General features: G+C 52.0%; 1 protein-coding gene across 1 annotated transcript in view; it reads left to right on the forward strand.

Moving 5' to 3' along the window:
• SLC2A5 (solute carrier family 2 member 5) overlaps positions 1-10,988 on the forward strand; it is a 38,828-nt gene that overhangs the window by 22,039 nt on the left and 5,801 nt on the right. The window contains exons 6-7 of the mRNA XM_045299208.1: positions 7,105-7,257; positions 7,908-8,115. Coding sequence (XP_045155143.1) covers positions 7,105-7,257; positions 7,908-8,115 — 361 coding nt within the window. The remainder of the gene's footprint in view (positions 1-7,104; positions 7,258-7,907; positions 8,116-10,988) is intronic.

Raw genomic sequence — 10,988 nt, forward strand, 5'->3', positions numbered from 1 at the left:
CTGCTTATCGCTGTGCTGTGTCCTTTGTCCCCTGCCCTCAGGTGGCGTCCTTTTGCCAGGAGTCACTCTCAGAGGCACGCCAGGGAGAGGAGAGCCAGGTCAAGTTTAGGAGGTGCTCGCTCTCGGGGCTGTGTAAGTGGAGGTTGGGCCTCGGAGAGGGAGGCCTCTGGGCCATTTCCTCCCTGGGCTTAGCTCTGGCCCTGGGCTTGCCACGTGACCGGTTTTCTTTTGAAGACAGGGGATGGTATAGCCTGAGATTAGCACCCTCAGCTAGAGATGACTGACCAGAGTAGTAGTCGTTGTTAGATGTCATGGAATCGGCTGCAACCCATAGCGACCCTGTGTACAACAGAACGAAACACTGCCCGGTTCGGTCCCGCCTCACCATTGTCCCCACGCCTGAGCCATTGATGCAGCCAATGTGCCCATCTATCTCGTTGAGGGCCTTCCTCTTTGTTGCTGACCCTCCACTTGACCAAACATGATGTCCTTCTCCAGGGACTGGTCTCTCCTGACAACCTGTCCAAATGTGTAAGACCAAGTCTTGCCTTCCTTGCACCCTGGCCTTACTTCTTCCAACACAGATTGGTTTGTCCTTTCGGCAGTCCCTGGTACTTTCCATCTTCTTCCCCAGCACCACAGTTTAAGGCGTTGATTCTTCTACGGGCTTCCTTATTCAATGTCCAACCTTCACATCATATGATGCCATGGAGAATCCCATGGCTCGGTTAGATGCACCTCAGGCTTCAAAGTACCTTCCTTGTTCTGGAATATTCTCCAGAGTAGAGGAGTCCAAAAAGCCCGACCAAGGGAAACGACTGAAGAGTTGCAGGCTGGGGAGGAAAAGGAGAGAGCAAGTGTCCTTCCCAGGGGAAGTGGTGGGTCCCGTGGCAAACCGGGCAGACTCCACAGCCTTCCTTGAGTGCACCCAGACATCCGGCTACCCCGTCACCTTTCTCCCATGGAGTGACTGGTGGTTTCGAACCGCTGACCTTGCAGTTAGCAGCCCAACAGGTAAGAACTTCTTAAAAATGAAAACAAACTGGAAAATCCCTGAACCTCACTGCCATCAGGTGGAATCTGACTCAGACCACTTCCTAAGACGGAGCCATCCTGCCCCCGTGGGTTTCCGAGACTGTCGCTCTTCCCGGGAGGGGACAGCCAGGCAGTCAGCAGCTCGGTGTAACCCGCTGCCCCACCAGGGCTCCATGGGCCACTCTACAACCTCAAAATGATTGAGGACCCCAAATAGCTCTTGCCTCTGTGGATTCTCTCTCAGTACTTACTGGCTTAGATTCGGGGGCGGGCATAAATTCATTTAAAAATAACAATTATGAACTCAATACCTATTTGTGTAAAAATTATATTTTCTGAAAACTAAAAAGTAGCAGGCAGAATGGCATTATTGTCCCATGTTGCCCATCTAGCTTAGCAGAAGACAGCTGGAGTCAGCCTGCTCCAGCACCCAGCCTGCTGTGGCAGCACCTGTCACATCGCTGCTTCTCCCGGCTCATGGCCACTCTAGGCCGGCAGAGTAGAAGCACCTCCACTGGGCTTTCAAGACCGGGGCCTCCTGGAAGCAGACTGCAGATTCCACGTGCCTCCAACTGCGAACCATTTGGTTCGCCATCAGTGCTGTCCCCCTGGCACCACTCAGGGGACCCTACACGTCACGTCACCTCTGGAAATCTCCACTGTTTGCTAAGGAGAGAGCAACGGTGAAAAGGATGACTCCCACCTGGCTCAGTGCTATTCTGGAAACCAGCTCCGCCCAGCATCCCCTGAGGAGGTGCTCAGAGAACACGAACACGGGGTGGTGTAGTCTATTCACTGTTAAATCTTTCCTGTGCTGCTGGGAGTCAGCGGAGTGGGTCATGGAGCTCCGTGTCAATTAGAAACTCGGTCAAGACACCCGAACCACACGGTTCGCTCCAACCGGGGAGTAAACACCTACTCTGACCAAGATAAAGACCACCTGGACTTCCCGAGGCACAACTGGTTAGGGCTCAGCTACTAAGGGAAAGGTTGATGGACGGAACCTACCCAGCAGTGCTGCAGAAGAAAGGTCTGGTGATCCGCTTACATAAAGATGGTGTTCTGGGGTGGACCTCAAGAGGCCCATAGTTTGCTGATTCGTTCATCGTTAATTTCTTGGCAAAGACAAGAACACTGAGCACTTTCATGGCTGGAAGGAATTTCAGCCTCAAAAGCTGCTTTGCTCAGCACCTGCACTGTCCTGGCCCCTCTCCTCCCCTCCCCTCCCCTCCCCAGTTTACTGAGACCTAACTCACCATATCTCCAGTGGTTCAGTCAGTTAGGGCGTGGTCATTGGTGCCCCCTTTCTCCCCACCCCCCATCACTCTACCCTCATGATATCGATACTCCTCCTACTGTTCCTGAGGGTTTTTGTTTTTTTTGTTCTAGTTTTTATTATTTTCTGTTAGCTTTCTTCCCCCCCCCTTTTTAATCAGTTTATTGCAGGCTCTTATCACAATCCATACACACACCCATTGTGTCAAGCACATTTGTACATATGTTGCCATCATTTTCAAAACATTTTGTTTCTACTTGAGTCCTTGGTATCAACTCCTCATTTTTTTCCTCCCTCCTCCACCCTCCCTCCCTCATGAACCCCTTGATAATTTATTAATTTTTTTTTTCATGTCTTACACTGATCACTGTCTCCCATCACCCACTTTTCTGTTGTCTGTCCCCCTGGGAGGGGGTTGTGTTAGTCCTGGTAGACTAGAGAAACAAATCCATAGAAACGCATATATGTATAAAAGAGAGTTTTATATAAAGGGTAATTGTATTTTAAGAAAGCATCCCAACCCAGTCCAATCCAAGCCCATAAGTCTGATATTAGCTCATATGTCCGATACCAATCTATAAAGTCCTCTTCAGACTCATGAAACACATACAATGATGCCCAGTGCAGGACGATCACAGGCCAGTGGGTAGAAAGTCTTTGGATCCAGTGGCGTTGTCAGCATCTCAGCGCTGGCAGGGGTCTCATGTGGCTCCTCCAGCACCCAGGGCTGCATCAGGGAAGGTGCATGTGGCTTCTCCTCAGGGATGTCTTGCAGGAAGTGAGCAGAAAGAGAGTGTCTCCCATCTCCAAGGAGGAAATACTGGAATTCCCAGAATCCTTAGGGGGAGGCCATGCCCACACAGAAACCTCATTGGCTATGACCCAATTGACAGAGTCGACTCCACCTCTTCACTCTTATTCCCAAATTCACTCTTAAGTCCCAAATTGATACCAGATTATGTAACTACCACAGGGGTTATATGTAGATCATTGTGATTGGTTCCCCCTTTCTCCCCACACCTCCTCCTTCCCCTCCTGGTACTCTCGTTATTGGTGCTAAGGGGTTTATCTGTCCTGGATTCCCTGTGTTGTGAGCTCTTATCTGCACCAGTGTACATGCTTTGGTCTAGCCGGATTTGTAGAGTAGAACTGGGGTCATGATAGTGGGGCAAGAGTTCCTGAGGGTTTTATCTATCCTGAATTCCATGTGTCAAGAGCTCTTATCTGAACCAATGTGCGTACTCCAGTCTAGCCAGATTTGTAAGGCAGAACTGGGTCTTGGTAGTGGGGGTGGGGGAGAGGAAGCATTCAGGAACTAGAGGAATGATGTGTGTTTCATCAATGCTATCTGCACCCTGGTTGAATCGTCCCTTCCTTATAACCCTTCTGTGGGGGGATGTCCAATTGTCTACAGATGGGCTTTGGGTCTCCATTTTGACCCCTCTCTTTTGCATTGATATAATCATTTGTTTTGGATTTTTTGATACCTGATACCTGATCCCATCAATACCTCATGATCACAGAGTCTGGTGTGCTTCTTCCATGTGGGGTTATTTGCTTCCCTGCTAGATGGCTGCTTGCTTAACTTCAAGCTTTTAAGACCCCAGATACTATATCTTTAGATAACCAGGCACCATCCACTTTCTTCACCACATTTGCTTAGGCACCCATTTTGTCTTCAGCGGATGTGTTGGGAAGATATCAAAGAGAGCTAGGTTATTAGAGCAAAATGTTCTGTGTTCAGGGAGGCCTTGAGTAGAGGCCCAAAGTCCGTCTGCTATCTTAATACTTAACATATAAATATATGTACGTTGGCCTCTATACCTTTCATTATAAATTAATATATTTACATATATGCATACCTATAGCTATGACTCCTACTTCTTTCCTCTATTTCCCTCCACCTTCCTCCTATCCCACTATCATGCTCACCCTCCATTCAGCTCTCAGTAACTCCTCTCGGATACATTGCACTTGATCAAACCCTACCAGCATTGTATGCCCTCCTCGCCATCAATTTTAGATCTCTTGTTGTTCCCTTATCCCTGAGTTTGTTGGCTCCCCACTCCCCCAACCTGCCCCCTCCATCCCCCACCCCCACCCCCTGGGACCACCGGTCTGTTGTTTTCTCCTCAGTATTGTTTGTCTTGCCTTTCGTATATAGATAGACATAGAGCAGTGGTTCTCAACCTTCCTAATGCCTAGTTCCTCATGTTGTGGTGACCCCCCAACCATAAAATTATTTTCACTGCTACTTCATTACTGTCATTTTGCTACTGTTATAAATCAGGCGACCCCTGTGAAAGGGTCGTTGTATTCCCAAAGGGGTCACGAACCACAGGTTGAGAACTGCTGACATAGAGCAAAAGAAGAAAAAAAAAAGATAGTTGAGTTCTGTCTGATGAACCGTGTGAGTATTTTCCAATCGGGTCTGATGAGGTGCCAAGCCCTGTCCCCCGAGTCAGAAGTCTCATTTCAGGACTCCTTGGGGACTTGGGGACGTTACTCCCCTGGCTGCCCTGTTGCACTCACTCCACACTTCGCCCCACCGTGCGTGGGGCAGACTAGGTCCACTTCCGCCCAGTGTCTCCAGTGCTGTCTCCCTGTAGTGCTATGGGTCGTGAAAGTCTTTTTAAGACAGAATAGAGATTGCTTCCACTAGCTGTGAACCCAAAGACTGGTGGTTCCAACCCACCAACAGCAGAATGGGAGAAAGGGGTGGCGCTTCAGTTCCATAAAGATTACAGCCTCGGAAGGCCTTTAGGGTCAACTCAGGGCTTTCCATGGATGTAGATTGCCAAGCCTTTCTTCCAAAGTGCCTCTGGGTGGACTTGAGCCCCACTCACTGCCATTGAGTTCATTCCCCCTGTAGGACAGATTCCCAATGCTCTAAATCTTTATAGGAGCAGAAAAAATCCTCTTTCTCCCAAGGAGCCACCATTGCAGCAGAACTGCTGGCTCACGACACCACTAGGGCCCTTTTTCCAAACCAGAAACCAAACCCACTGCCACTGAGTGGATTCTGACAAGTAGAACTGCCCCTGTGGGATTCCAAGACTGGAACTCGTCACTGGAGTAGACACCCTCCTCTTTCTCCCACAGAAGAGCTGGCGGTTTCGAACTGCTGACCTTGAAGTTAGCAGCCAAACTCAGAAACCACCACACCATCAGGGCTCCCCTCCATAGGTATGTTGTTGTTGTTAGGTGCCAATGAGTCACTTCGGACCCATAGCGGCCCTATGCACAGCAGAACAAAGCACGACGTCCTTCTCCAGGGACTGGTCTCTCCTGACCACACGTCCAAAGTAAGACAGACGAAGTCTCCCCAGACTTGTCTCAAGGAGCTCTCTGGCTGCATCTGGATGCTGACTCCTCTCCCTGTGAACAGACAACCACCACTTGTCCGTCCACAGGTACAGAAGCCAGCATGTCAATCCGTATGTGGGTGAGGGACAGGCACGATTCAGTCCACAGCAGACCCCCCATCTTTCTGAACTTGCGTTGACTAAGAGTCGGATCTTCCTCTGAGCTGTCTTGGGGGGTTCCGGCCTCTTACTGAGCCTCTGGGGGGATTAAATGGGGTATCGGGTATGCAAACACTTGGAGATCTGTACAGTTATGTTCCACTTAATTCTAAGGGATGGGAAACCTTGCATGTTTAGCTATGGGGTTCCAGATGTACTAGATGTATACTGAGGACAGCTTGGTGGTGCAGTGGTGAGGTTCTCGGCTGCTAAACAGAAAGGTCAGTGGTTTGAACCCACCTGCGGCTCAGTGGGAGACAGTCCTGGCTGCCCGCTGGCCTGGATGGCAGCCTAGGGAACGCTGTGGACAGTCGTCCTGTTTGGCAGGAGCTGCTATGAGTCAGATGGAGTCAGTGGTGCACAAGTACAGTGAGACGCGCCCGGGCTGGAACACAGCTGGACCGCCTTGCTTTTCCAGGTCTCCCATATTTTCCGTCTTTGGACCAACCAGCCAAACTCACTGCCTTCAAGGCCTTGGGGACTCAGAGCGGCCCTCGAGGACAGGGCAGACCAGCCCCTGGGGGTGTCCGTGACTGTAACTCTTTACAGCAGGAGAAAGTCCCCTCTCCCTCCCTCAGAGAGGGCTGGTGGTTTCAAACGGCTGACCTTGCAGGGAGGCGCCCAACACTACAGCCGCCTGGGCTCCTTGATGCGATCATACCACCTTTCTGCCGCAGGTTTGTAGTGGAAGCTAAGGGAATGTTCCTTCCCTGACAGGTTTCCACCTTATACAGGTTCAGGCTTCTAATGGGTTTTACGGTATTATATAAATCCCGGAAATGCAGAGACTCCACGATATGTCTATTTGCATGTTTTGTGTCTTGGAAGAACTATCTACAGCTTGTGCTTAAATGTGTGCACCAGCCCTGTGCCTGGGGCATCATACAATAATGCTCTTCTCAGCAGGCAAAGCTGTAGGAAGGATCCTTGGCTTTTATTAGCAGGGTCTCCCCAAGGAGCAAGCGTGAAGACTGGGCTTCTTTGGGCAGCAGTTAGGAGAAACGCCTGGGTTCCCCTGGGGACACCAGTCAAGAAGCAAGAGTGCCTGCTCATAAACCCCTGTGGCCTGTCCCCCCTACACACACACACATACACACTCCCCAAATTTAAAGAACTACAAGCTAACAAATGCCTGCTTCCTCTTGTGTTGTTTTGGGAAAGTTCTGGACCAAATTTGGTGATGCTAAATTTAGAGACACATTGTTGTTCTGATAGATTCTGATAGATTCACCATCCCCGATCATGCTTCTGTTTGAACCTCCCTCGCAGGTCTGTCTTCCAACGTGGTCCCTATGTACTTAGGGGAGCTAGCCCCCAAGAACCTGAGGGGGGCCCTCGGGGTGGTGCCCCAGGTCTTCATCACCGTGGGCATTCTCGTGGCCCAGATCTTCGGGCTCCGGAGTCTCCTTGCAACTGAAGAAGGTGAGTTCAAGGGCTCTGGGGCCCCAGTCCTCCCTTGGACGCCCTCAGTCCCAGGGCCGTTGGCCTGGCCTTTCTACAGCTGTTCTTACAAATAAGGAGAGCCTGTGTGGTGTTTGTGGTGGGGCACTGGCTGGTGCTCTCTGTCCCTCCCGTGAAGACTGGCCAGTGGCTCTGAGTCAGCAGGAGGCTTCACGGCCTGCCATCTGAGGGTTCAGCTTCTCTTGGCCTGCTGGGTGGCCATGGGTACCAGGGCCTGTGGCTCAGGAGTGGTGGGCACTAGTGGACCAGGCTCTGAGCTCTGAGCCACTGGACTGTTTCTCAAGGCCTCGCAGGGTCGCTGCTGCCCATGCGGTGACCACAACAGGGAAGCCCAGTGTCAGGGACCTACCCCGACAGGAGAGGCCAGGCACTGTAGGGCCGGCTCCTACCAGGACCCTGATGCTGGAGCCTACACGAGCCCGCTGAGACCCCAGAGCCTGGCCAGGGTGGGTGCGCCCCAACGTGGCTGTGCTCATTGTCATGGACTGCCCTTTCCTTTATCTCAGGTGTGGGACCTCTAAGGGGAAAGGCCCTTCTTAAGGGTGCACTCCAAATAGAGGAAGCGTTGTATCAGGGAAGGGTCTTTTCAACGAACTCATTCAATCGCCCAGACACCCTGACCAGGCATGTGCTGTCAGCGTATCTGCAGAGCCGTGGAGCCCGGGCCACAGGGAGATCGGAGGATGAATGTGTCCCAGGCTTCGTGAGGCACAAACCCAGGAGGCCAGGCCCACATCTCACCCCTGCACACATTCATGACGCTTACGTTGTGTGTGTGTGTGTGTGTGAAACACACACAGCAAGCCCCACTCCCCTTCCGTAGCTTCCAGGCATGGTGACCAGTGGCATCATTGACCAGCTTCACTGGGTGGCGATGTTCTTGCTATTTTTGTCCTGGTTGTTTTACTGCCATTAAACTCCTGGCCCTGTCCGCACTGCCTTCTCACGTCTGCTTCAAGGTAGCCATTGGCCTTGTCGTCTTATTCAGGCTTGCCTGTTTTTAAAAAGAACGCAGCGCTCAAGGGCTCCCTCTGTACTCTGCGCTCGGCCCTTCCGCTGTTCAAAGGTGACTCCAGAGGGTGATGCCAAGGCAAGGTTTGAGGGGTAGATCAGGGCCACTGTCTCCTCTTGCCTCAGGAGGCCCAGGCAGTCTGGATTCTTTAAGAACTTGCTGTTCTGTGGCCCCTGCTCTCCCCTTTCCATCAGGACTCGCAGTGTCATCAGCGCATCGGTGGATGGTAGCTGAGCACCCTCGAGTTCTGGTCTCCAGTAGAGGAAAACGCCAGGCTTCCTGCTCTGGTTCATGAGGGCTCCTTCTTTCCCTCCTTCCACATGAATGGAGACTCATAGTTCCATCGAAGATAGCCACTCGTTAACTTTCAAGCCGCCAGACAGGACTCACTGTTCCAGGAAGCAGAACATACACATTAAGAACTATACAACAGGTGACTAGATGTTCCCACGAGACCATGACCCTAAGGCCTAAAGCTAAGAGGATGGATCCCATGAACACCTGGTGTTTCAATTGCCCCCTGCCCGGTGAGGCCTCACCCAGGAGGTAAGGGGGAGGCCACTGCTTAGCACCAGCGCTTCCTAAAAAGCGCTGAATGCTCAAAACCATCAGCTGCTCCTCCGGAGACAGAAGAGGCTTTCTACTCCCGTACAAAGAGCTGAGTGCTGTTCAGAGCAACTTGGCCTCAATCTCGTGCACCTTGTGGCTCTCCGCGGCATTTGCGGGGCCCAGAACATTAGCCTCTTCAGGGAGCTGGTTAGAAACGCAGATGTTTGGCATCTGCAGACCTGCATTTTACTAAATCCCAGAGAATTCAAAGGCACACTCAGACCAAAGGAGGGTTGACCTGGAGGTATTTATGGGCAGAGGTTGCGGGGTGGGGGGTGGCAAGCAATTTGCCATGGTTTTTAAAAAGATCACTGTGGCCAAGTGGTTGGTATGATGAAGGGACCGAGGCCAAGCAGGACTTGATCCTGAACCAGGACAGGAGACAAAGGAACAGCATGGAGGGCCAGCCCAAAGTAAAATTCAACAAGGCTTGGGAAGAGTGGCCTACACAGGCCAGGCGGAGGCGGGCACGCTTTTCTCCCATGGAGGAGGCAGAGATGAGACGGTGTCCAACCTTCAACAGCTGGGTCCAGGGAGATGCTGTCCGTACCAGGCTGGGGAGGGTGTGCAATTCAATCGGGACCATACTAGGTTTAAGGAGCCAACAGACACTCTGATGGAGAATCCTAAGGCCATGGAGATCTGGGAGCCAGGAAAAAGGCTTAGCTGCTAAGAAGGGGAGTGGACCAGTGTCAGGCTCCAATTAGCAGTTAACACCCTGTGCCTAGCCTTAAAGTACAGGTGGCGAGCCAGGGGCATTAACAGCTCCTAGCATGGTGGTTCTCAACCTTCCTTGTCCCGCGACCCTTTAACACAGTTCCTCATGTTATGGTGACCCCCCAACCGTAACATTTTTTTCACTGCTACTTCATCACTGTCATTTTGCTACTGTTAGGAATCGGGCAACCCCTGTGAAAGGGTCGTTTGACCTCCAACGGGGTCAAAACTTACAGATTGAGAACCGCTGTCCGAGAAGGGGTCTGCATCCCTGGGTGGTGCAAGCTGTGAATGCACTCGGTGATCAAGCCAAAAGTTGGAGGTTCAAATTCACCCAGAGGTCCTTGGCAGAAAGGCCTGGTGATCTCAGGGTTGGATTACCCAATAAGCAAGGGCAGCATGGGCTAACTTGCCCTTCTTTACTATCTGGAGTGAACAGTTGCACATCTCTTTCACCAAATCAAAGTTTCTGCTTCTGGGTCTGGTTTGCACCTGCCCCTCTCCCAACCCGACGGCACCTTCCTACAGAATGCAGGCCAGTAAGCAAAGGACGCCCGGGCTTGTGTGTGCTTGAGGAGTAGCTTGTGATGAACAGTTTCACACTTTTGGGGTGGGGATGGGCGGGCTCTCCTATGTTTTTTTTCTCCTCGAGTCATCTGCCCCTGGGTCTATTTCCAAAAATCAGCCAGTGAAGACCCCAGGGGGCACAGCTCTCTCCTGGGACAAGCATGTGGTGGCTGGGAGTCAGAATCAACGCCACCACAGCTAGTAACCAATAAACCAAAATAACCCCAAACTCACCGCCATCGGGTCCAGGCTGGCCTACCGCGACCGTAGAGGACAGCAGAGCCACCTCGGTGGGTTTCCGAGCGGGTAACTGTGTACGGGAGTAGACGGCCCATCGTTCCCCTGCAGTAACTGATAGAAGGAGCCTACACAGTTCATTCGCTTCTATTTTAACCCTTGGTACTGTGAACGGTCATCGACAGAAAGAAAACTGCAGGGGACAGCAATGTACAAGGACTCAAACAACAGAAACGGCATGCGTGGGTCACTGTGGCCTGGGTCCTGGCCTCCCTGGAGCTACCCTGCACCCCTCCGTCATGCTCCTGTCACCCCCAGAGGGCGTGCTGTGTTGGGGAGCACCCTGCTTTGCCTCTCCGGAGCCTCTCTCTCCTTTCCAAGACCAAACCAGCCCCCTTGCCTGGCGGCCACTCTGCATCGTGGCAACCCCACGCACGGGTCACCGAGGAGGACGGCGCTGTGGGTCCTCTTGGCCTCATCTTTACAGAAACATGGCCAGGCCCTTCTTCCTGCGAGCCATTTGCACCTCGTCCACCTCTCCCCAGGGGGG

The sequence above is a fragment of the Echinops telfairi genome, unplaced genomic scaffold, assembly GCF_000313985.2.
Source record: "Echinops telfairi isolate 266 unplaced genomic scaffold, ASM31398v2 ScPeMD7_7457;HRSCAF=8495, whole genome shotgun sequence".
Lineage (NCBI taxonomy): Eukaryota > Metazoa > Chordata > Mammalia > Afrosoricida > Tenrecidae > Echinops > Echinops telfairi.